This window comes from Amblyomma americanum, chromosome 1, assembly GCF_052857255.1.
Source record: "Amblyomma americanum isolate KBUSLIRL-KWMA chromosome 1, ASM5285725v1, whole genome shotgun sequence".
NCBI lineage: Eukaryota > Metazoa > Arthropoda > Arachnida > Ixodida > Ixodidae > Amblyomma > Amblyomma americanum.
The window spans coordinates 217,639,225-217,666,521 of record NC_135497.1 but is presented as its reverse complement, the minus strand read 5'-3'; the positions used below and the strand labels follow the sequence as shown (position 1 = coordinate 217,666,521).

Sequence of the window (27,297 nt, the reverse complement as noted above, 5' to 3'; positions counted from 1 at the left end):
AATTACATAAAAAAAAACACTCCGATGACTAGTTAGTACCAACGTTGTGATCAAACAAAAAGAAGCAGTGCCCTAAGTATATAATATCAACACTTTGAAATTGTTATTATTCGGTCCGCTTTGATCTATTCACATCATCGCAAAGAAAACTCCGGCTGATGTATGCGGTTTCAATTTAATATTCTCTGCCTGTTTTATATACTCCTGTGTTTTTGCATCTATTTCATTGACGCTGTAAACAATATTTCATTGAAGAACATGTGAGTGATGTATATGTATACTGCTATATGTATATGCATACATGTGCATTTGCATGTGTATGTAAGTGTATGTCATGCAGCCTCTCTGCCGTAATCATAGATTGTAGACCCGTGAAGCTATTCAAAGAGGGCTTTTTTTTCTACATTCCCCCAATCTGAAATTTTTTTCGCAAGATGGCAAATAAACAATGACAAATAATTTAGCTCACATTAAAATCCCAGTCCCGAGCTATAGTAATGGGACGTTGTACCAATTTCGCGAATGATGAGTTACATTCGTTGGCTCCCCTCTGCTGTTTTGCTCACTGTCAAGGACGAGGTTGGCTTACACATAGGTTTCTGTGTGTGTTTTTAATGCTATATGACAGGAGAAGCCGCAGAAAAAAAAATCGAGTTTTGGCCTCTACAGCGCGTCGATCTTGGCAATGGACATTCATAAATATCACCACACTTCAATAATGCCAATAGAGGTAACGTTTGTCAGAAACTAGTTATTTCTTACAGCAAGTCGGGCAGTCGTGATGATCAAAGCGTCGACGACGTAATGCGCCTGGCAAAACTCGTACGTTGTCAAACTGTGCTAGCTTCAGTACGGAGCAACGTCTTGGCACCCCGTGCTTTCTTTCCGTGCGTCTGTTTAAAAAAAAATACTGCGCATTGCAGAACATATGATTTCATAACTGCTGTATGCACTGAAGGAAAGCTTCTTTTAAAGCAGCCCATTGTTTAAAATTTTCAGAGTAATTAACTCTCAGGAACTAATTTCGCAGCCATTGTCAAGCTATTATAGAACACAACTGAAGTGCTAGAAATGGGCTTCGCCTGCCGCGCCAGGATGAGCTGATCTTCGCGAGATACCAACCGAGTGTGCCAATGGAGCACTAGGGATGAGGGAATCGGTTGAAAAAATAAATTCACGGAACCATAACATGATTAAAAAAATACGAGTAAATAAAAAAGTATAGAATATTATGCACGTTTAATTCTTTCCGAAATTAACCTATAACTCCATAGATACCCCCGCATCGAGACCATTCTCTGTTATGTTTCTCAAGGTACCTCAAGGTCGATAACAATGAAAGCTATTAGCATAAACGATGACACGAGTTCAGTACTTTTATTGTTGTTTTCTTCACCAAGGGACGAAAGATCTGCTAAATACGTTTGTTGTGAGCGCAAAGGGGGACGGAGAAAGAGCCATATCAAAATGATGCCTTCATACACGTGCGAAGTGCTTGTGGGAGAGCTTGTGCAAGCGTGTATTGTTAATTTACTTCGCCAGTTAATCAGTTTTCCTGATGGTATTGAGGCAGGGGTTGTACGCAGCGCAGTTTAACTTTTTGCATTATGTTGGTACGTGCGAAACGCTAGGATGGCCTTGGCAAAAAGCACAAATGACGCATTACGTTGGGTCAGCTACGGCTATGTTGCGGTTTAATGTGGGGCAAAAAAAAAAGCATCTCGCACCGACTTGTGTCGCTAAGAGGAGGAAAAATATCAGGAAAATGCCCAACATGGCATACATCGCAGATCATTGTAGCTGCACGTGTGTTGACACACACATGTTTGCATTACAGGACGACTTTCCGGTAGGAAAAGCATGACTTTCTAAGAAAAGCATGAAAAGACGACTTTCCGTTCCTGGAGAAGATGGAGGAACACAAACGTCAAGCAAACGGTTTTAGTGAGTTAGGGCACTTTCGCGGTATCGCTGCCTGCCTTGGGTGAAATGAGACTATTCACTGGCGAAGACGAGATTAAAATGCTTTTTAGAGAAACAAACATGATAGAAAGAAGCACGCGTGTGCATGGCGGTGGAGTGACGTTACTTAATACAGACTTGCTAAGCTGGAAATGCTGAACCTGGCGTTCTATTTTCTATTCCTGCCGATAATATCAGTTTCGCTCCTTAATCTCTTAAGCAGCAGTTGTTGACATGCAGCTAGCGCCTATGTGTGCGCCCGCGTCCACTCAGCTGGAAAATAGTTTTGCCTTTCATCTGTAGCTATTCACAATAACAAATCACAAAATCATTCGGCTCTGTGTCACAACGTATAGAGGACACGCTATTGAGGACACAGAATGATGAACAACTCTCAAGTATGATCCTGAGAAGCCATTAGAGCCTTTTACTTATCAACATGATCTGAGGCACCCACTACGGCTAACGTCATCGAATCAGTGCAATGCGGAAATATGTACAGACGTTGCCAAAAGCTTATAACCCAAAGAATTTGTTTCTGGGCCGTGCTGTATGGCTCGTTATGCACCGCCATGGTTCTAGATTTCTTGAACATGAGAACTCTTGTCCACACCCGTTTTAAAGTTAGGACTTCCACAGATGCTACAAAAGCGCCACTACACGGCTTAAAAGAAAAATTCAGGGGGGGGGGGGGGGGGGCACTTTGCTGACCTAAAGAGCGGTGAGGCGAATGCCTTTAGCGCGGTGTTGCTGCTTGTGTCACTTATGTGATGTTAAGATGTTCGTGAACCTTAAATGCTGGAGACACTGGAGGGACGTTTGGAAGGAATCCGCCTGATTCGACGCCTTTCTTCAAACACTCTCTAGTGTCCTAGACAAGGAGAACTACATATGCGTTGGCAGGAAGTAGCGTAGTCGTTATCACGCTCGGCTGCGGAACGGACGGATGGTGGTTACATCATCACATAACGCTTAGCCTACGCTTAAGAGTACAATGCGACAGAGATCGGCCCCGCGTAAGTGCTCCTCCTCGATCGCCACGGTTGTGCCTACATGCCCATATATGCGGAATTATCTACTCTCTAATTTAAATTCGTAGATCACGAGGAATCCTTATACAACTGCTGGTGCAGTGGTGCGGCGGCGAAGCGATGCGCATCAGAACTAATACAATATTTTCCAGGTACGTGAAAACTGGCTAAAAGATGTTCCTTTGAAGACAGGCGTGGGCTCTGGAGCTCGACGCCACAATATTACCGGTTTCTTCATTACATCGACCCACATCTCAAATCTAGACAGCCGCCCAGTTGTCCACGCCATCTGAAAACTGTTTATCATCATCTACGTCTGAACGCCGCATTTACAAACAGCATGCGGTACCACTTAGGACAAGTGAACAGTCCACATTGCTACAACGGCGGTTCAATAGAAACAGCACAAGATATTCTGTTTGAATTCCCAGTGTATGCCGACGAGCATGCGTACTATGAACAGTGTATGAAGTGGCTCACTGAAGTCGATCTAACAGTAGACACAGTGGACTACTGTGTTCTAGGTACTATAGTCTGCTTTACGCAGAAGAGACGTGCAATGAACTTTTTATTTCCCTATTTAGGTAATTCGGCAAACTAGAAAATCTCCATACAACTCACCGATATGCAGTCTTCATGCAGTTAACCATACCAGGCCCTTGTAGGACATCACACTTTACCATTTAAGATCTTGCCGCATTACGCGTTGGTCCACCTCAGCCCAAATTCAAAACCCATTAATATTTTGTTATTTTGGCCATTTGTTATTCTTTTTAAAGCGCTTCTCGGAAGAGCCCTTTCGTGGGTCCCGCCTTGTCGTCGTCGGCGGCGTTGTCGGTGTACTCGGCGTAACACGCCACCTGACGGCCGTGGCACGTAGTAGCAGTGCGAAACGCGACCTCCCACGGACAACTGCCAGGTCGCTGCCACAGCAAGATCCCCGAGGGTGGCTAGCAGCATACAGGTGGCGTGTGAACAGCTGCACTCAAATTTTGCATTACCTACTATTGTAATCATCTGCCTGTTTTTTTCTTTTACTTCTTTACTTTATAATTTTGGGCTCCTCACTCTTCCGTCTTTTCATCCCTAATTTCCTCACCCACGCAGCGCAGCATGTAAGCGAATTTTTTATGCAGGCTAAAATCTCTACCTTTCAATGTTAATAAGCCCCGCCGCGGTGGCTCAGTGGTTAGGGCGCTCGACTACTGATCCGCAGTTCCCGGGTTCGAACCCGACCGCGGCGGCTGCGTTTTTATGGAGGAAAAACGCTAAGGCGCCCGTATGCTGTGCGATGTCAGTGCACGTTAAAGATCCCCAGGTGGTCGAAATTATTCCGGAGCCCTCCACTACGGCACCTATTCTTCCTTTCTTCTTTCATTCCCTCCTATATCCCTTCCCTTGCGGCGCGGTTCAGGTGTCCAAAGATATATGAGGCAGATACTGCGCCATTTCCTTTCCCCAAAAAAAAACAATTATTATTATTATTATGTTAATAACGCGCTACACACTGACAAAAACGACAGCTGGAACGGCGCACACAGAAATGGCGACAACTGGAGTGGCGCTTGTCCTGTGTCCGCCGTTCCAGTTGCCGTTTTTGTCAGTGTTTAGCACGTTTATTCACATCAAATGTACAACCAACTAGCCCACATTGCTGCCTTGCTCTGCCTTTCAGCAAAAGGGTTTCACTCTCTCACTACCCAGGCAGGTGGCTGTTTCAAACATTGCCACCGGTGGGACTTCAGATACCCAGGTCGCTCTTCCCGAGCGACCTGCCGCGACCAGTCATTTACTTAACTGCCACAGCGGGCACTCAGTGGCCATGCTGCTACCAACCCTGGTGGGCAGGTTGTGATGATGTCAGAAAGTCACGCGACCCAGGTGGGGCATGTGGGTGACCTGCTTTTTCGCCCAAAACGTCGACGATGGCGACGACACCGACGACGCCGGATATTTTGCAGAACGGGAGCCTTAACCCTATCTGATTAAAAGTACTTGCACGCGACTGACCAACGTCGCTCAGACGAGGCTTGAGAGCAAAGCCAAGATCAGAAGTGCGTTACCAAAATGGAAGCCTATAACAGGAAGGCCGCTATCAAAACAATATTTATTGCTGTGAACTGATTAGATGACAGCTAATAATGAAGATGCTTTTGCAAGCACACATGCAATCTGAAAAAAAATATAAAGCGGAAAGAAATTAACTGAGCAAACAAATAAAAGTTTTGTACATTGCTGAATACCGAGCGAAAGAAGAATTCTCAACAGCAAATTTTAGGCAGTAACGCAGCACGCCATCGAAGCGGTGGCCAAGTGATTGAGCATCTGTCTCGAATGCGAGAGGTGTGGGGTTCGATCCCCATTGCCGCCGGGTACCACCGGTGATACAATGGGACCAAGCTTTCCCCTGATCTGAAGCCCAGCTTATTTAGGGTGAAATGCTTGGGAAATGGGTATATGACCCCACCTTGAGAAGTAGAAAAATACCTTGTGTCAAGGCGCTCTTTGGCCATACATGCCCTTGCGCCATAAAAATTCATAATAATCATGAAACGAAGCGCGCCAAGAAGAAATGTTTTTAATGCAACAAATGTAAAACAATAAAAGGATCACCAGTGAACCATAAAGCCAATGTAAAACGAAGTGTAAATGCAGCAAATGTAAAGCATAAAATCATTAGCCAGCCATAAAAGCCAGCCAAAGAAAACTGAAATTAATCGGAGCAACTTTCAATCAATGTAATGCGGCAGAACGGTATAACATTACCCTAAAATCGCACATTGAACCACCTGAGCATCAGTCAACTGTTTGTACCTCGCCTGCTTCGAAATAGGTCCGCTGCGGCGAGGATCGATCGCGCGACCTTGGGATCAGCAGCCGAACACAAAAGCATTCAGCCGCCGCGACGGTCGAGACAAACAACCAGTGACGCCTCGAGGTAATCGAAAGAGGTAATTGAGTATTTTCATTAAGGCTGATAATTCGGTATTGGAAGTCGATAGCCCTGAACTATTTTGATGGTTTGGACATAGCCTTCTCCCTCCGCCCTCCACCTGTGTTCTGCTTTTTCTGCGCCCTATTTTATAGCCTGTTTATTTTCCTTCCTCATGGTAGGCAACCAGCCAGACTAAAATATGGTTGTCTGGTTAGCTTCCGTGCCTTCCCTTAGAGCACTTCAGCCGAATAGAAAGGGCTTTTGCAGTGCAAGAACAGCTGACGGTGCTGCCACTGGAAACGGGCGCAGTGTTTTTCACAACAAGTTAGAGCAACAAGGTGTACGATGTAACATATTTAAGCTAGGGGGATGAAACCCAGGAGGTAAACTTCTAAAACACATTTTCCTATGACCCCCCCTAGCGCCTTTAAAGGCATTATTCTAGTCGACGATATTAATAGCAATCTTCTCGAAAGCAATTTTAATTTATTGAAAATGATAATTTATCTCCAAGATTAACTACACTATTCATGTCAAGCTGTTATATCATAAGAAGCTCTATGATACGTTTGAAAAAGAGCGAGTTAAATCGCATCATAGTACAAATGTGTGCTATATACTAAAAATCGCACACCTGGCCTTCTGTGAGCCGCTGGTACGTGAGCATGGAAGAGAGAAAACATCGCAGGTGTCCACACCAGAGCGCAAGATGACGTGGCCAGGTGAAAAAGCGGCACTCTTTATTTCTGTGCAGTGGAGCGAGCCTGCGCGACCCTGTCCTCTGCAGGGGCCGTCTCTGGGGGACGAAAAGCCACGAGCGTGGGGCCTGAATCGTCGTCTCAGCGACGCGCATATTTTCCGAGCCACCTTCCTGTTCGCACCCATAAGGTAACCGCGCCGCCACCATTGTCTCTGCTCATTCCCCTCTTCACCGGCACCCACAGCGAAGTTCATTGTTTGTTCTGGGGAGAAGGTGTCTCCTCCGAACGTAAGACACCCGCAAGGCTGCTCGCGCGGCACGAAAACGACAGTTATACGCCTACGCACACACCGACTGGCCAAACTGCTTCGGTCTCGACTGGAACGACAAGCGACGGCTTCTCCATGTCGGCGCACGAGAAGATCGCGGCCTCGGCGTCAGGTTACAGCCCCGTGGCCGCGCTTGTGCTCCTCGCGCTGGCCACCGCAGTACTCGCAAAAGTCGTCATGGCCTTGGCCAGGTGGATCCGCATGTACTGGTGCCTGCGCAACGTGCCTCACCCTAAGCAGCGGTGGCCGTTCTCTCTCGCCATCGACATGTGGCAGAGCCTCGCCAAAATGGACCCCAACCTGGAAATCACCGCAAGTAAGGAATCATAGGAAGCCTTAAAACGCGTGGAGCTACGCTAAGATCGCAGCTTCACGCGTTTTCTTGCTCTTGGCAGTCTTGGCAGTACACTGCTGTCGTGGTCGGGGAAATTAACGCTCACGCCGGTTTTACGGTCGGCGGTGTAAACCGGCGGTAGTGTATGTAACTTTATATACACCAGTTCTCCGTATCAAGCAGTGTAGAAGTCAGTTAACAGTTTTGAAGCAAGTAACAGCCTTCGCACATTTTCCTTCTACGAGGTCCAGAACAAGCACTCACTACTGGGCGTATAGGGAAGAAATCTGCAGCCACTTAAGTGTACGAAATAGCGAACAAAGTAATTGCTTTCAGTTGTACTGCATTTCTCACCGCTCCGTTTGCTTTGTGAAGAGTTTAAAATGCACATGATAAGTCGTAAAACTAAAAAAAAAGGGAAAAGGCGCCTAGTCATGCAATGCATGAAAACCAACCTAACAAGTTCACAATAATCCCAACAAGGTGCATAGTTGCCACCTTACAAAATAAAAAGGAATTGTTCGTTCTATGACGTACAGAAATGCCAGTTCTCTTATAATATTTCTTTACATGCCTGAAAATGTGCCAGTGTAGTATCGTGATTTGTGTTCGTGAAATGCTCAAAGTTAATACCACTGAGCTGCATAAATTGTAGGTAACCAGTTTGTAGCCCTATCTTCACCAACCTATAAAAGCATAGAAAAAGCTATATTTTCCTATATAACGATAAAACTCACTCTTTGTTCATTGCATAGTGCCTGTTGTTATTCCTTAGGATTTTAGTGTGTAATTCTGGTGCCCCGCTGTTTGCGATGCGGTCAATGTCTCTTTCTTATTTCGTTGTACGATAAGGAGATTCATTTATCTTCGAGAACTGCCTTCTTAAAAAACGAGGACGGGGAGACAAGAAAAGACACACTCATAGCGCATACTTACAACCGTCATTCGAAAAATTAGAAGATAGCCGTTTTATACGCTTGACAACCATCAATATACATATCCCGGATATCTATATATTCCTCGTTTTTTTTTTCTAAGAGTGTTTGAAGACAGACGAGTTGCTTCAACTCCAATTGCTCCAAGGACAGGTTGCCAACTTCAATGAAGCCCGATTGATGGCCTCTAATCAGACAATTGTACATCCAGCTGTATCAGAAGGTCCGAATTCGTATTGCGACTGCTCAAGGCAAAACGAAAAGTGATGCGCGTTCGGAAGCTGCATTCTAAGGCAATGAAGGCCGGGACCACTTCACGTGCACAGCTGCATCACAGCAGCGGTTGCACATGCCCAGTTAGGTCCAGGTACGCTTAATTAGGTTTTGTAGTGCTGCGATCTATGTCCTGGAAGCATATTGTTGATATTTTCCCGCATCTGAGACAAGAAAATACGTCAACCGAAACGTGGCGGCCATAGAGATTTTCAGCTTTTATGCCTATTTAGACAATGACAGAAAGTGTCAGTCTTTCGATTGCACCTGAACAGAAAAAATACGAAGAGCACGATACAAACGGAGTCTAGGAAGAAACCAAGAAGCCCTGGCGCGTGCTTTGTTTAGTTAAGTTTAGCTAAGTAAAAATTGAAGTTCCATGTTTAGCTAAGTAAAAAAAAATTCTTGCGTAAAGGAGCGCTCGACTAATATGCATTTAGGGTAAAGGATGGGTGCATTTCAGCTACTCTGCTAGTACAAGTCCAATTTTGTTCTGTAACCTCTCTTTAGTACTGAGGCACCCACAAAAGTTTGCTCGGGCACCGGTGCAACGACAAAACGTTAATGACGCAGTCGAAAAGGGGGCGGGTACGGTGGACGTGCATTGCAGACGTGAAGTATGATGGTAGAGCTCGCCATGGTGGCCTAAGCACTCCATTGACACAGCCTCGTAACAGCCTCATGACCTAAGGTTTTTAAGCGGTAAGAGTTCACAATGGGGTTGCGCGCTGTTGTCACTTTTTCAGCGACAGCTGTTGGTGCCCCGAACCGCGAGATCTCGGTCACGGCGAGGTTCCCATCCCGCGCTACTGAGACATAAGACAAGCAAAGGAGAGGTTCCCGCACTCACAGCGTATCACGGCAGGGCACATGCAGGCTAGCGCCAGCCCGGTTAATACCACGTTTCCAGCAATGCAACACGAAATTAAGTGGGGGCTTGTGCACCTCTTGAATGTAGGGAGGTCGGCAGTCGGAAATGCCTCTTAGACCGTAGAATGAAAAGCCGATGTTAATGCGGTGAGGTCGTCGCAGAAAAGCAGGCAGTCACACACACAGATCAACTCTTATCAAAATGTTGCCACGGAATTGTTTGCGAAACGCCCTCTATGGTCCTTCGTCGTTTACATACGCCTTCTTGGAAGGGCTTGGGTGGCCTGCACCGTGGGGATTTGATATTGCCGGCATCTTGCCTCATTTTCAGTGGCACGCACCGCAAGGTCTTTAAGATGAATCTTTTGCCCTGTGGTGTTGGCGCGCACCGCGAGGGGTTGACGCCGGCGCCAATCTTCCTCGCGATTTGCAGCACACTGCAAGTTCCCGGTTGTGACCGGCACGCGATTTTTTTCCGACCTCGGGCTCCTTGTAACACTCCTGTAGCTCTATTTCTGTTATCGCCGTACTTCATATCGCATTTGAGAGAGGAAAGCTACGGAGACCTTGCTCGTGCAGGATGGTGGTGTCTCGGTCACCTCCACATGTCGCTATATTTAGCGTTAGCTCGGCGTAACCGTGCCGTCAATTTTTTCCTCTATTGTACTTTCACCTCTCCGCTACCACGATAATCGAGGTTTTTTTATGAATTCATGTGTAAAGAACTTCCGCTTATAAACTACAATGGCGGGGAAAGTCGTAGGCACAGATGCAGCACTGAAAGTTTTACACTAAGAGGGCATGAAGAGTGCCTCCTTTTTATGTCCTCTATTTGAGAAGTAAAGCTCTCTTCTTGTGTGTTATTTCAATTATATGTCACGTTTCAGTATTTCATGATTCACTAAGGATTTTTGTTTTATCGGCTTGTAATTATCTTTCTAAGCTGATTTTTTTATTTTAGAAGATAAAATAAATGCATTTGTGCCAATATCGGCGACATGCATCAGGTTTTCGAACCTGACAGAACACTCATCCAATCCAGACTGCCATTTATACAAGCACTGATTAGCCGCTCGAGGTATGTAAGGGCACCGCCAGAAACAAGTGGCTAGAGCTTCGAACAAGCGCGTAATGTCGTTGCTCAGTTGAAGAGCATTGTGGCGCACCACAGAGGGGGAGTGTCCAGCAGAGAGAAGTAAGGGGAAATTTTGTGGTTTCGACTTCATGCTGCAGCACTGTGGCTGGATGCCATGTACACCAATACAATACAATAATAAATAACACAAAAACGAACGTTTTGTTCTTGATGATTAGTGAAACTTTCCGCCACGTGCTATCATACTACAAGTTGCTAACTGTCGAGCGCAACCGCTGCGATTAAAAAAACAATCTAAGACAAAATGTGCAAGTCCAAAACTAACTTCGTGCGGTTTTCGTTCTGAGAAAACAGTGTATCGTTTAGCGTGCAATCGAAGTAGTGAGTACAAGCGGGGGATCTCAACTTGATGAAGTCAACGTTTACGTGCTTCAGCCGTCGCCATCAGAAGGCAGAAAGCCGTTACGTCTCTATACAAAACTAAAGAGGCGCGGCCGCATACCTTGATCGTATGTCTGAAGCAGCAGGGCGGCGTTAATCATCGCACCGACCACGGTGGCTCAGTGGTTAAGGCGCTCGGCTAGTGAGCCGGAGTACCCGTGTTCGAACCCGACAGCGGCAGCCTCGTTTCGTTGGAGGCGAAACGCAAAAGGCGCCCGTGTGCTGTACGATGTCAGTGCGGCTAAAAATCCCCAGGTGGTCGAAATTATTCCGGACACACCCACTGCGGCAACTTTCTCTATTGCACCTCTTTCACTCCCATCTTCTTCCCTTCCCTCACTTCATGGTCGAGGTGGCCACCGAGAAGTGATAGAGTTACTGCGCCATTTCCTTTTCTCAAAAGCCACTACCTTAATAATCGAATGGAGACCCGCGTCGCGTTTGCAACCGTTTATTTTCGAGCGAAAATTCTGAGAAACACTAAGCTGACGTCGAAGGCAAACCAGTAGGCAAAAAAAGAGTGGTACGTCTTGGTTTTTTTTTTCAAAAGCGGCCTTGAGTCCAGTAACTACAACAGCCACATAGAGCTCGTACCAACATGTACATACCCTTAAAAAATTTATTTAGACAGCCTATAGACTGCCCACACACTTCTATGTTACATAAAGTCTATAGACTCTCTATAGACAAACTCTCGATAGCAGTCTATAGCAATACAAATCCTATAGACAGTCTATAGACAATCTATAGATTTATGGCCATGCACCTTTAGTAGACTTTCGTCTATAGACAGTATATAGACTATGAATAGACAAAAAGAAAAATCTATAGGAAGGGAATAGAATCTACAAGAGGTCTATAGACTGTCTATAGACTATTTTTGTAGGGGTAGCACCTGCGCTTTGAGGCGCACGTTTGCCACGAAGAGGTTTTGCACTGGGCATATGCAAACTAACAACCAGAAATGTTTGCTTTCTCCTAATGCGTAATAAGAAACACATAATTCCGTTAAGTGCCCCATAATCATATTCCCTTTCTTTCTTCTTGCTTGATCCCCACCTCTATTCTCACTCATTGTATTAAAAGGCCCCAGATAGAGTTCGCAAAGTGCCGGCCCCCTTCCCCTGCCCTGTTCTCACGTACAAGATGCCCTTCATTGTAACTAGGATCAACCAGTATGACTGTAGGCAGTTTTACGAAGCGCGAAGAGATCAGTAACTCTCATAGACCTCCAACCCGCGGCCATCAGCCTTCTTAAATTCAATAAAGTACTTACAACTGAAGTGAACTTTCAAGGAAGAAGTACTGACAATGGGGATATTTCATACATTTCTGTTACCACTAGGCCAATATTGTTTACCGTACAGATGAAATTTGAAACCAAGAAGTCATAAGGCGCAAGCAAGGCAAAATGAGCCTATAGTGCAGTTTCAATAAATATTTTAACCTTCCATTAGAGTTTTATCTGCTCCGAAATTCAACTCAAGGTATTGAATGAAAGTGGATTCGTGCTAATTTTACATATTTCAATCAAGATTGTGCTACTCTGTGGGTAGTGTCAAAATAGAGCTAAATACGTGCAGATTTTCAACTTTGCAGTGTCACAATTTGGCCGCTACCTATACATAGTAATGTTATTATCCGCTTAAAAAATGTAATACGCTTACTCACTTTGGAGCCCTGTAGTCCTAAAGTTTCGGACAAAGTTTTTTTTATTCATGCTTTTCCTGTAAGTCAGTGTCTGAAAATTCACATAAGTGATCTTGCTTTTTATATTGTAAGCATGTCACTGTTACTGATGTTAATCATTTTTAAACTGCGCATTCACGAAGCCGCATATTTAATTTTATTTTCGAGAAAGAACAGCTGTACGCTCGCTGTTTTGCACAACACCCGAAAATCTAAATTATAGACTCAACATAATTCTTATTTTCATGCATGAAACGCAGGAATATTCAACTATTTCGAAGAAATGTTTAAAACTATACACGACCAAGAAGTCACCGTTGCGTACTACGGCCCACAACCATTCTTGATTGCCGCTACACCCAAGGCCTTGGAAGTAAGTGCAAGCTTATAAAATCGATTTTTTTTGCATCTTTGTTCTCTAAAGATGGTGTTGTGAGAATGAATATTTGTTTTCTCGTTTACAGCCGGTCCTCAATAATAGTCAGAACTTGAACAAAGCATTTTTGTACAAGATGATGAAACCCTGGATAGGAAATGGAATCCTAATAATGTAAGTACTTGCTGCCTCTAAGGCACATCTTGACATGCGCCTGCTCTAAATGGACGTTTCGGACTTCGAAACAGAATATTACAAGCTGTAGTGAGGTTTTGAAACGGGAAGTCTTTTTTCTCACGTTTTGCGCTTATGTCACAAAAATAGCGATCAGAATAAACTGTCTTTTTTTCTTCTGCCTAAACGCAGACAGATAGTTGAGCGCCTAAATTGAGGACATTCAGTTGTGTCTTTTTTTTTCTGGTGTACGACCTGCAGCAGACTTGCCTAAAGCGCGTGGACGATTTTCTGTTGAGCGCAGCGGGAATATTTAGCGGTGCCCAGCAGGATCAATGTCTTTTTTTTTAACGCAGCAGGGAATTACTGACAATGCAACCACGCAGACAAACGAAAAGCTGCCTCCAGAAGGGAGCTTGAGTAAAACGTCGCTATGTTATTAAGGAACGCGCTGGTCTGGTCAAGTGTGCTGGGAGCGGTACTACTTTTCGGGACACTTTAAAAGTGAGATGAAAGACTAAGTTGAAAGTGAAATAATGAAAGCGTAAATTTTATTGCTCTGTTTGCTTTGTCTGTAAGTTAAGCGTGCATGACCCAAAGAATGCTTCATCTCATGTTGTGATTGTTCACTAATTATTTTTTTACTTCCTCTTCCACTAACCGGACCGTGAATTATAAGGGCGCAAACATGTTTTTCTTTTTGCGTGGTTCGCCTGTGAAATTCGAGACCCTTTTTCTTGTTTACGTGCCTGTAAGGGTGATGATGGGTATGTTTCTCGAAATGCAGCGATAAAAGCCTGTGGCGAAGCCGTCGCAAGCTGATAACCCCAGCCTTTCATTTTCGAGTGATGGATGACTACGCACCGATTATGAACCGCAGAGCTCGAGAAATGTTGTGCAAACTGGACGCCGTGGGAACAGAGTTTTTTGACGTGCTGCCCATCATGCGCCTTGCAGCGTTTGGCATACTTTTCGGTGAGAATTGCATGAACACAGTTTTTTTGAGTCGCTGAGCTGATCACAAGTTCACAATGCTATCCTGAGAAAACTTTGGGGCTAAGCAAGTAAATGCGAAAATTTTTGCCGCTACATTCTCTCCTTTTTTTTATCTGCGTGTTTGTGCCGTTTATTTAACACAGCCTATTCTGCATGCTTGCCACATTCTTAGGTAGGCTTGTTCTTCTGGGTGTGTCAGATGCATAATTATCGCGTGGGGAGCATTTAAAAAATTTGAACTGACGGTGACACGTTACGGTAAATGATAAACGTATTTAACTGTCTAGTTGGTGCATGATCTTGAGAATAAGAAAGCGCAACATAAAACGGACACAAGAGTGGTGGACAGGACGACGCGCTGCTGACAACTGGTTCCTTTATTGGAAGATACACATAATTTATAGGCGCATCGCCATATCATCAGGTTTAATTTTTTCTCAACATTTAGCACGACAAAGGACAGGGCAAATAGGCAATTGGCAACACACACACACACACACACACACACACACACACACACACACACACACACACACACACACACACACACACACACACACACACACACACACACACACACACACACACACACACACACACACACACACACACACACACACACACACACACACACACACACACACACACACACACACACACACACACACACACACACACACACACACACACACACACACACACACACACACACACACACACACACACACACACACACACACACACACACACACACACACACACACACACACACACACACACACACACACACACACACACACACACACACACACACACACACACACACACACACACACACACACACACACACACACACACACACACACACACACACACACACACACACACACACACACACACACACACACACACACACACACACACACACACACACACACACACACACACACACACACACACACACACACACACACACACACACACACACACACACACACACACACACACACACACACACACACACACACACACACACACACACACACACACACACACACACACACACACACACACACACACACACACACACACACACACACACACACACACACACACACACACACACACACACACACACACACACACACACACACACACACACACACACACACACACACACACACACACACACACACACACACACACACACACACACACACACACACACACACACACACACACACACACACACACACACACACACACACACACACACACACACACACACACACACACACACACACACACACACACACACACACACACACACACACACACACACACACACACACACACACACACACACACACACACACACACACACACACACACACACACACACACACACACACACACACACACACACACACACACACACACACACACACACACACACACACACACACACACACACACACACACACACACACACACACACACACACACACACACACACACACACACACACACACACACACACACACACACACACACACACACACACACACACACACACACACACACACACACACACACACACACACACACACACACACACACACACACACACACACACACACACACACACACACACACACACACACACACACACACACACACACACACACACACACACACACACACACACACACACACACACACACACACACACACACACACACACACACACACACACACACACACACACACACACACACACACACACACACACACACACACACACACACACACACACACACACACACACACACACACACACACACACACACACACACACACACACACACACACACACACACACACACACACACACACACACACACACACACACACACACACACACACACACACACACATATGCGTACAACGGAGCTCCTTTACGACGGATATACGAAAGCGCCGAGAAAGTCGGCTATTGTTGCTCTTTCTCTGCTGAGTGAAATTTTTAATGTCTAGAACCAACTCACTCAAACATGCGTTATTCATGACAATGTGTCGTTTCTATTTTCGAGGCGGCTCTAAATGCTCAATTTTTCCTATGATAATCCGTTTTTTTTAGGGCCTTGCGAACAACTTCACACACTTCGGCATGTTTATCAGAAAAACGGGTTAACGAAAGCTGTTCTAAAATTTTTTTCTAGCTCCTAAACAAGAATTTGCTCCAGACAAATCCCACAATAATCTAAATTGAAAGCCTAATTTTAAACCAGGAATCGTTCACTGAAAACCGCTAGGCCGCGCTTATTTTTTAAAAAAAAGCGATCCACGTTCAGCGCAGTCATCAGGCTATTTACTTGCCCTTTCCTTTGCTCTAGTAATTCTGACTCTGGGCGAAAGCGAGTAAAGTGTGATTCTAATTAAGGGGCAGAAAAGAAAGAAAAAGTTATTCAGTACTAACAAAAAAAATCTAACTTTGCAAAGACGTCGAGGTGCATGGCACAGGGTGGGCCCAAAAAAGAGGTGAACTTTGTTATCCTGCGTAGACAAATGTCCTGTATTTTCTTCAAATGACGCCTCGGTATCCTCCAGGACACACCTAGACGTTTTAACCTTCGTTGCAGGCTTAGGCTCACTTGAAGAATCTCCCATCGCATGAAAGGAGGTCAGTTAAGATAATGACAGCTGCAGTTCCCGTCAATGTAGTACGTGCGCCACCTCTGCCGCGCCCATTAGCCACGGACTGATGACACAGAGCACGTGGCGCGTTCCTTCTGTATCATGCATTTCTTTTTAGTTCACACAACAAAAACCCTTAGGTGCTTAAGCGTGGCGATCTTGTGCCAGTTACGCTCTGTCGGCGCGAAGATGACGGCGGACAAAGAGAATAGAAACCCCTCGACGTCTGATCCTCGAATGTGATGAAATCCGTCGTCGCTTTCTTGCCGCTTCTTCATCATGATCCGGCGAATTGTGTACTTGATGACTTATCAATTAGGATCTTGTCAGGTCGTCGTTAAAAGACCGCTAGCTTTGAAAGAATAATTACGCATTTACTGTGAAAAATAGTTAATTCTACTGTCAATAACTTTAATAGCCTTGAAGGAGAAGGCTTGAAAATTTTTTTCCATCATTGTGCAAAATATGTACAAAACTTATTCCTTTCAAAAATGGGTTTTCAGCTCCAGTTGACGCCTTGTTGACCTCTTGTTGAATCAACTGGAAAACAACATGAACCAAATGTATGTTGAGCCTACTCAACATATCCTAAATAAAATTATGGTTGGTTATACTCATCATAGTCTATACCTGAAAATTTAAGTTTCTTTTGAGCTATAAAGGCTTTTACACAGAATACAAATCGTAAATTAAGCCCACAGGTGCATTAGCTGAAAAATGGAAATGGACTCCTTTCAGAAAGTATTCGATGGGGCAAGTAGTCCTCTGCATTGCATATTTCGGTAGATTAGGGTACGATCTCACATAAATGACATGTTACGCGAAAATTGAATATGCTGTGATAGTTATAAGCACTGTGGAACATGATAATTTTTTGTGCTAACTTGTTATATCATCTAACTGTTCATAATAAGCGTGTTTATCCAATAGAGATCATATCTTGTTTCTTGCATATGTAGTTCTCGGTTTCCGAAATCCTGTGGAAGCCCCCCGTCAATATTTTTCTAGCTAACTGCTATTCATACATTGTAATGGCAAGCCTTGAATACTTTAATTTTATTTACGCTAAGACTGCGCGAATAGGACCAGGAGAAGAGTCAAAGAAATAATTACAACATCACGCGTGGGCTGGAGTAGTGTTCGCTTCCTTGCCTCTTTTCCATGTTTTACTCGCCCAGTCACACATTTACTCGAAATGAACCAACTAGCTCGCAAGAACGTTTCACTGTAGCTTTAATTCTGTTTTCGGCTTTTCTTATGGAGGCTCTGGGAGCAGAAAACTATCAGGCGTTGGTTGATGATGATGATAAGTATGTGAAAAACAATGATGTCTTCTATGGTCGCAAGAGAAATCAAGCAGATCACGCATGCTCTACTTGCACGATTTCTCTTAGCACCTCCTGCATCACAATAGCAAGTGAACAGAGCCAGCAAGCTGTTGACCATAGCCATGTCGATTTAAACTAAATTATTGTTTAACATAGTCAACATAATAATTGTTGAGTAATTTCTGCTGAATTTATGCTGAATCATGTTGAATCGTTGCCGTCGTGTTTGAGCCTAGCTAAATGAAATCGGGACTAACTTTGACATGCGTCGTGTAAACAGAACCTTATCAAATATGCATATTAGGAACTCATGCAGCAACTTTTAAGACTCCAGTAAACCATTCAAACTCTTTTCTTGAGCAGAAAAAAGTGCCAGTGGTGCATTATGCTCTTTAAGGCATACCTCCTTCGGAGGATTTGTACGTGCGCTCATGAAAAGGGCGCTTATTTAGTTCCTTTTTTCTGTTGTTTATGAATGAATCAAGGTCTTCAACAAAACATCGTATGCGAAGTCGATTACTTCTACTACATGTAAAATAAATAAATAGTAACAGTAATAACTGATATCAATTTGCTCATCGCCAGGCCACTACCTGCGCAGATACGGGCATCCCTGTGTAGGTGTATATAAGCGTGAATCTGAGATGGCGCTTAAGATGAAGATGCTGTGAACTCTTCGTCAGTTCATGTTATAGCCTCGTGTGCAGCACTGTTCGATGCTCTTTATCTGATGGTTGTATAGGCGCGAGTGTATGTGTTTATGTACAGACACGCACACACACGCACATACACACACACATGTCAGTTTGTGTGTATGTGTGGAGCACTACATGACTGGGGCTGTCAGTGCCACGTTAACGTGAGATTGGAGCAATAAATGTGAAATACCGCCTAAAATTGCATCGGTAGTTGGTCCATAGCTTGCAATACGAATGTATTCCTAGGAATTTTTTTTTTACCACAGCCGAGATTCAGAATGGTTTGCTGAATCACCCCAGTAATTTGAACATGAATTCAACATGAAAGCAATGCAGAAGTTGTGTTGAGGATACTCAACTCTAGCACGGTGGCCACTTTTTCGTTGACATTCTATGCTGCCTCAATAATTGACCAACGCAAGCATTCAAGAGAGCATGTTGAGTCCACTGATAAGAACTTGAACACGATCTCAGCTAGCATTTTTGTAAGGGATACAGTTTGTGCAAACGCCAAATTCGCGGCAGTAAACCAAAAAATGAGCTTTCGCGTTTTTTTGCCCGCACCCTGCAAGTGAACAGAGGTGACAGCCGAGGCACTGCAAATTCTGCTTGGAGCCTGCGCAACACACAGATTACAGATCAACACATAGCTCGAATTCATCCCTGAATGGAATCCAAAATTCATAACGCAGGTTTCGGTGGATGTTGCCTTTCTTGACATGAATGACATAACTGCTTCGAATTACAGGACGCTGAAATTGAGACTGAAACGGAAAAAAACCATCTTTACTGCCTTACGCTACCTTTTATACCCCGTGGGTCTAGCCAAAATGGCCATACGACCACAGCCTAGCCCTCTACATATCGATACAATAAAGATTACCTCATTTCCCCACCCTTGTCTTTTCACTACCTTAACGAGGGTCTCGGCTCTGGTAGCATTGATTCCGTAGATATCATAAGATGGTTCTCGCACAGCTTCGGCTGTCACCGTTCGATCGTGTTTCACAGTTCTACGCGATACTCGCGGTAATACAGAACGTAGCGACGTCCGTCGCTATGGACGAAGGTGAGCATGGTGACCACCCTCAAGGTTACCATTCACACAACATCAATACCCCCAAAGTAGAAGACAGGACAGCCGCCACCGTAGCTTAGTTAGTAGAGCACCGTACGCGAAATTAGGAGGTCATGAGTTCGAATCCTACCGGTGGCAAGGGATTGTTTTTTTCTTCTAATTTGCAATCAATAATATTCTAGCCATACAATGATTGCACCATTTATTTCCTAATGATGAACACCAAAAAAGAATATTACAGTCCCCTAAGCTTTCCTGGGTTTCGCTGGCTCTTGGCTTCCTTCAGACACATAACGAGGATTGTGTGAAGTGTGTTGCTAACTCAAGGCAATCGACGCTGCGGAGATACTTCCCAAACTCACTGTCTCGCCTTGTGCGGCTCTTTGAGGAACTTTTCATTTCAGCGTTACCAACACTGAGTCCGCTCGATTTTCTGGCTCTTCGTTTGGACATACGCATCTCACTTCGTTCTCTCCGCAGCTACTGATTTCTTTTATTAAAGAGTGTTTTACTTGGAGGCCCCAATTTTATCAGGGCCCCTTACCGCGCTGCATTCGACAGCCTTGCGGCGTGTACTTGGCCTCGATAACTTTAGTTGCCTGCAGCGCCATTTCGGCTGGAAAGTCAGGCCCTAAATTGCAAACGTCCCAGTTATATTTTTTAACGAAAGCCCTAATTCACGACCAAAGCTGCAAAAGCCAGGCCGCCGCTAAAGCCTCGACCTTCAACTTGAATAAATAAAAACAAAATAAATACTGCAGTGATTGGGATTCTAACCAGTTGCGGCGCGAACAGATAAGCTTCACTGGGCACTGCAAGAGAGGACTATGCTATCGCAGCAGTTTTTTTTATTTATTGCATGGAAATAGTGCGGAAAAGAAAAATCTAAGCATGCTTACGCCAAAAAACACCAGGCCACCAAACCCCTGCACGATCCCACCTTCCAAAACATCAAAAGTCTGGGAGGCACACACCTGCGTCCAGATAGGGTAGCCAGCTAGGCGGCTCTTCCAGGGCACCATATACTCCCCGCACCAAAGCGCATTGCTCACGAAACGAAGATTTCGACGACCGTGGTGATTAGGCGTGGCGGACCATCATGCGGCTTTTCCAGAGAGTAAATAGTCCCAGCAACATAAAGAGATCATATGGCACGACAGAGTTTTCTCCACAGGCAAAAAACGGATACTGGAGGGTGTGATGTCAATGTCCTTCTTAATTGTTCGTGGTAATACGTCCAACAAGAACATAGCATCAATGCACAGAATAAAACAATGGTCAATTGTCTCTGGTGTATTGCACAGGCGGCAATTCACTGTTCATGGCGCAAGCATATCCTTAGCATAAAGCGATGCCTTGACAGGCTGCGTGGAGGGGTGCAGTTTAACGAAGAATGTTTTTGCAGCAGAAGAAATGCACATTCGCTTAACACGTTTTAAAACACTGGTCTCAAGGAACTCCAAAACAGGTTGCCGATACAACGGTACACGAAACAAATACTCTGCAAGTGCCTGAGCCATGTGCCTTCTGGAAAAACTCTACACGTAGTCTAAAGAAAAGCGCACAGTGAGTAAATTGAAGGTGGCAGCAACTTCCTTAAGGAATCCCCATAAAGGCCCCTCCGAGTGTGTCCCGTCGGTGCGAAAAGGAAAGGCAAATGAGCACTGAGACACCTAATAAGCATAACTACTAAATAAGGGTGGTTTGACGATTTGAAAAAGAAAAAAACGCGATAGAAGCTGATGCACGAATAAGTGAACAAGGCCTATTGCACCAGACTCTAAAGAAAGAATTAGGTTATCGCGACGCATGGGTTCCCATTGGGAACACGTAGGTAGCAAATATTGTGTGCCTCAGCTGCATTTTCTTTCTCGCAAATTGGAGAACCTGCAGCACATAGACAAGATTTGCGAATAAAAAAATGTTGCAGACTTAACCCCAAGCAAACACTGACATGTCCCTACCCATCCAAGCCTGGGTTTGTCGCCTCATGGACATTATCTGAGAACCCCAGAAGGCTGCAATGCTATGAATTTTCTGAAGAGGAACCCCTAGGTACTGAGGGGTCCTGCAGTCCCAGTTTCTGCCACCAACATGACTTGGCATTGTACCCCAATGACCCAACCAAAACCCATTGGATTTATATAAATTAAGAGCCGCACCTGATACCTCGCAAAACTGTGCAGTCAAATGTAATGCCTCAAGCACACTCTTTTTGTCAGAACAAAAGAGGGCGACATCATCTGCATAGGCTAAAATCTTAATTTCACATTGCGTCAGGGAGAAGCCACGGATAGCTTCGCTGTTAACAATGCTGAGGCCAAGGGATTCAAGATATAGCGCAAACAACAAAGGTGATAATGGACAGTCTTGGCAAACAGATAATTTCAATAGAATAGGTTTGGTCGGCTCTTGGTTAACAATTATCCTTGTATAGGACTTCTTATAGCACAGTCTTATGCCCCTAAGAAAAACATCACCAATATTTTCATGCTCTAAGACCGCAAACAAGAAATGGCAGCAGCCGATCACGCTCTGTGTTAAACTGCAACACACTCTCGCGCTGTGCGTTGCACATCGTCGTCTTCATCAACTTACATCTGCGGCGTGAGCATATCAGATCAGCTTAACCTTGAACATAGATAGAGAAGGGGTTTATTGACGTGAAAGGCAGAGAGGTTGGCCGAAAATATAATTAAATATCTGCCCTGCTACTGTGCACTGGGAAACGGTAACAGGAGAAAAAAAGAGGGTCTCGATGGGGGATGATGATGATGGGAGGAGGCAGATGAAAAAAATACAAAAAAGCAAGAAAGCAAGGCACACTTTCTAACATCACAAACGCGAGGCAAGGCCCGTGTCGCTTAAAAAACGTGAGAGCGCTCGCGTTGCCAGCACAGTTTTCGAACTATCTGGCCAAGCGCCGAGGATCAAATCCTCCGAGAGGGGCTTGTGTCCATAGACTTCAAAGCAGATGGGAGCATGAGTCTTTCTCGTGCATATTTATTTATTTATTTATTTATTTATTTATTTATTTATTTATTTATTTATTTATTTATTTATTTATTTATTGATTTATTTATTTATTTATTTATTTATTTATTTATTTATTTATTTATTTATTTATTTCCAAATACTGCAGGCAGCACTGCTGCCCAGGCAGGAGAGGGTTGTGCTGGTCACGCCACTAAAACATGATCTATAGTCTCTAGCACGCCACATGTGTTACAGTCCGGGGAGTCCGCTTGTCCAATTAAGTTCAAGTACATGCGCGTGAAGGTGACGTTTAAGCGTAATCTATGGATTATTCATGCAATAGGGCGTGGTATTCCGCGAGGAACAGAAAAGGTCATCGCCGGATCTAGCCGTTTAAGGCGGACGTGCGAGTGTCTAGCAGGGCCAGTATCTAGCCGTCACACCCCTCATAGATCCCCCGAAAGGAGACAAGCGGTGTCCGGTCTAGAGAACGGCACAGCTGTGTGCAGGCCACTGCTGAAGGCGCTCCTTGCTTCATCGTCGGCGCCCTGATTTCCTGGTGGGCGAACAGCGCAACAAAGGCGGGACAAAGGCAAGCGCTGTTCACCCACCATGAATGTTTACCAACTCGCCCAAATATCAGTTTTGGTCTCATTTCCATCGAGTACGCAGTGTCCAGGGGTCCACTGGAACATTATACGGTGGCCTTTTTCCTGAGAAAATGACAGGAGTCTAATGATATCAAGAGCCAGAGGAGCTTGGTAGGTGGTGTGGCTTACGAAGCATCCCAAAATTTGTCGGGCAGGCTTAGAGTCAGTACAAATGCACCGCTCTAGAGGCGGTTCTCCGCAGATGTGGTGAATCGATTCCCGAAGGCCCGCAAGCTCTGCAGCGGTTGAAGTAGAATTGTGGCCTAAAATGAATCTCCGTGTCGTCTGCTGAGCGGGGATTACCAAAGCTGCTGTTGATGCCTTTGGTGACGCAGATCCATCCGTGTATGCGTGCACACAGTTTTGGTACTCTAAACAGATGTAGGAAAGAGCAAGTTGCTTCAGTCCGCTGACCGGCATCGCAGATTTCTTTAGTATGCCAAGGACATGCAGGCATACTGAAGGCTGAGCCATCACCCATGGTGGCTGCAAGGGATGACGCGGCAAGGCATAGTCTGATGGCAATTCGGATTGTTGGAAGCGCAGTGCACGTGCAAAACTGCTGTCCGGTCGCTCATCAAAAATATTCGTCAGCGGGTGACCGCGGTGCCGTTTAAGCGCGCGTAAATATACACGAATTGGTTCGTGTGACAGGTAGATCGGTATTGGGCACTCACGAGATTCCTCAATCGTGCCTTTGTTCGAGGCACAACGTGGTAATCCGAGGCATATCTTGAGCGCCTGTGCTTGAACACTCTATAATGTCCGCAAGCAGGAAATGCTCATAGTAGAGAGTACAGGAAGGCTGTAACGAATGTAGCCTATAAAGAGATTAAAGTCTTAGCAAGGAGCGCTCCGTTGGGCCCCATTTAATGCCTGCTATGAAGCGAAGGACATGCAAAAAAGAGCGAGTCTTTTCTTTAGCACATTTATATTCCTCGACCATGACAGATTGCGGTCAATGATAATGCCCAAAAATCTGTGGTGGGAGACGTATGGTATTGCAACCCCTTGAAGTGTTACCGGGTAGCGGCAGACAGACTTGCGCGTGAATGCGACCGCAGCCCATTTTTCAGCTGCTAAGGGCAAACCCTGGCGCCGTAGGTACGTACCGTGATGTAGATGACACGGCACGTTGTAATCTCGAAGCTTGAGCCGAGCTTACCATGAGTCTAATATCGTCGCCAGATGTGCCGATGACACAGCAATGCAAAACAGCAGTGCAAAGTGCGGAGTGATCCCGACATGTGGATCGTACAAATAGTCGGCGCTCTCGCGTTTCCCTCTTAAGGCCGAGCTTAAGCGTCTCCCAATTTTTTTTACGTAAGCAACACCAATCTCTTCGAACATGCTGCGCTTTCTGACTACCTCCACGGCGACCAAAGAACTTCAACTCTCTAAGCCTTGGAGCTGACCAAATGGAGAAGCAATCATAAAATTTACGGTATTTTATCGCAGGAATTTTGTGGTGCGGCCATCTTGAGACGAATAAAAATTTTCGTCCCCCATCTTTGTTGCGAACGTGAGACACATTGAAGCGGCAACGACGAATTGGTGGTGAGATGAGTGGCCCCGCTTTGCCAGACCCCGCCATGTTTCCCGGCCTTATCCGGCCTTAGGGGACAGCGTTATTTCGCTGGTTTTGTGTTAGCGTCACTCGGAAACCCAAAGACCGAATGAGCGTTGGTGTCCAACGCATGCGCAATGGAGTCCTGCTGTTTCACTATCCCTCTAATCGATAGGGTCCCCCGAATTTAAAACTCTCTATTGTTCGCTGCAAGCACACTTAAACCTCTTCTGTTTTTCTGGCCTGACAAAGATGATTAGCTTCGACCCGCATGCGTTTAGAGCGACTTATTTGTTCCGCATCAACCATACCTAGAAATTCTGGACAAGCTCATTTTTCACGCATAAGTTGTTTATGAACACGATTTTTCGCATGTCATAGGTCTGCACGGTAACAACCTACATTTCCGCCGGTCCCTCCTCTGGATGTTTCTGCTTTTTTTTAGTTTCAGAAACGCAACCCATATATTTTCTACGACAGTCTTAAGTACTAACTGCGAGCACAGAATGAACTTTAAAAGCTAGATTTTTCTACAATAAGGAGGATTAGGCCACTCCCATCAGTACGTTCACGACAGCATCTTACAATATTTCCACACTTGCCTTACAATTAAAACTGACGTCCAGAAAGCTAGCTCTCTGCTGCTGGGCAGGCTGCTGCTCAAATAAGGGTGCGGCTGCACACCTAACGTCACACTACGCAAATGGTCGCCGCAGCCAGCCTTATCACCGCAGGCGTCGATGTAACTCTGTCAAGCTCGCCACGCCCTGATTACGACTCCAAGAAATGTAGAGAAGCACAGAAAGCTGGGAAAGTTGGTTGCGATCCATAGCATAACAGCGTAGAGAACGAGGAGAAAAGAAAAACCAGGCAACACGAGCGCTGACTTTCATCTGAACTTTATTACAAACTTGCACACCATTCCTGCCAAGACAAAGTAAAAAAAATCGAACTTATCGACACTGCCTACAAATATTGGTAAGGTTGGTTCTTCGTGTGTCGATCGTTAAACCGTCATTATTACTTGACAAGGTAATATAATTTTTGGAGAGTGCCTTTGCGGAGTTGTGGTCTTGGTCAGTGTTAATAAGTCCGCTTTTTTAACATTGTGTTGGCAGGAAAGGTATAAATGTATGCAAGTGTGTAATAACATTTAGGAGAAAGTCAGCGCTCGTGTTGTCTGGTTTTTTGTTTGTCCTTGTTTTTTGCGCTGTTATACTCTGAAATATAGACAAAAGTACCTAAAAGATTAGCAAGCTGAGACGCGTTTATTTTAGCTCTAATAGCTGCAACTCCTCCAATTGCTCTGCTCTTCTACCCCTTATTCAGGTCTGTATTTTCCATCCTGCCTTCTCACGACTATAACGGCTGTCATCGTGAAAAAAAAAATGCTGATGGTTTATCTTTGCAAAAAAATAATGTATTGCGCGAAACGAGGTTTTTGCAGCTGGACATTAATGCCCCGTACCTGAAAGCGCGAGTGACACCGCGTTTCCTTTCCTTTCTTTTCTTGACTTCCGCACAGATGGAAATTTATAAAGACGACGACGTGCAATGCACAGCGCAAGAGTGTGTTACAGTCTAAAACGAGGCATAGTGCAGCTGTTGCGCAGAATATTTTCTACCTTTGTATGGCGTTCCCAATAGGCACCCACGCATCGCGATAGCCTACTTCTTTGTCTAGAGTTTGGTGGAATAGGCTTTGTTCAATTGTTCGTGCATCAGCTTGTTTTGCGTTTTTTTCTCTTTCAAATCGGCAAACCACCCTTTTTTAGTAGCTGTGCTTATCAGGCGTCTCAGTGCTCATTTGCATTTCTTATTCGCACCGACTGGACACAACCGTGAGGGGCATATATGGGAATTCTGTAAGGTAGTTGCTGACACCTTCAATTTCCTCACTGTGCGCTTTTCTTTAAACTACCTGTATAGTCTCTTCAGAATGCAGATGACTCAGGCACTTACAGAGTATTTGTTTCCTGTACCGTTGTGTCGGCAGCATTTTCTGGAGTTCCTTGACACCAGTGTTTTAAAACGTGTTAGGCGAATGTGCATTTATTCTGCAGCAAAAGCATCCTTCTTTAAACTGCACATGTCCCCAGTGCTTGTGAAGGCATGGCTTCATGCTAAGGAGATGCTTGCGCCATGGACGGTGAATTGCCTTC

The 27,297-nt window shown here is 44.9% G+C and overlaps 1 protein-coding gene across 1 annotated transcript in view; it reads left to right on the top strand.

Moving 5' to 3' along the window:
* Positions 1–6,758: 6,758 nt before the first annotated feature.
* Positions 6,759–27,297, top strand: part of LOC144115742 (cytochrome P450 4V2-like) — a 35,159-nt gene continuing 14,620 nt past the window's right edge. Inside the window, exons 1-4 of the mRNA XM_077650236.1 lie at positions 6,759–7,273; positions 12,856–12,968; positions 13,060–13,145; positions 13,933–14,120. Coding sequence (XP_077506362.1) covers positions 7,033–7,273; positions 12,856–12,968; positions 13,060–13,145; positions 13,933–14,120 — 628 coding nt within the window. The 5' untranslated portion in view covers positions 6,759–7,032. The remainder of the gene's footprint in view (positions 7,274–12,855; positions 12,969–13,059; positions 13,146–13,932; positions 14,121–27,297) is intronic.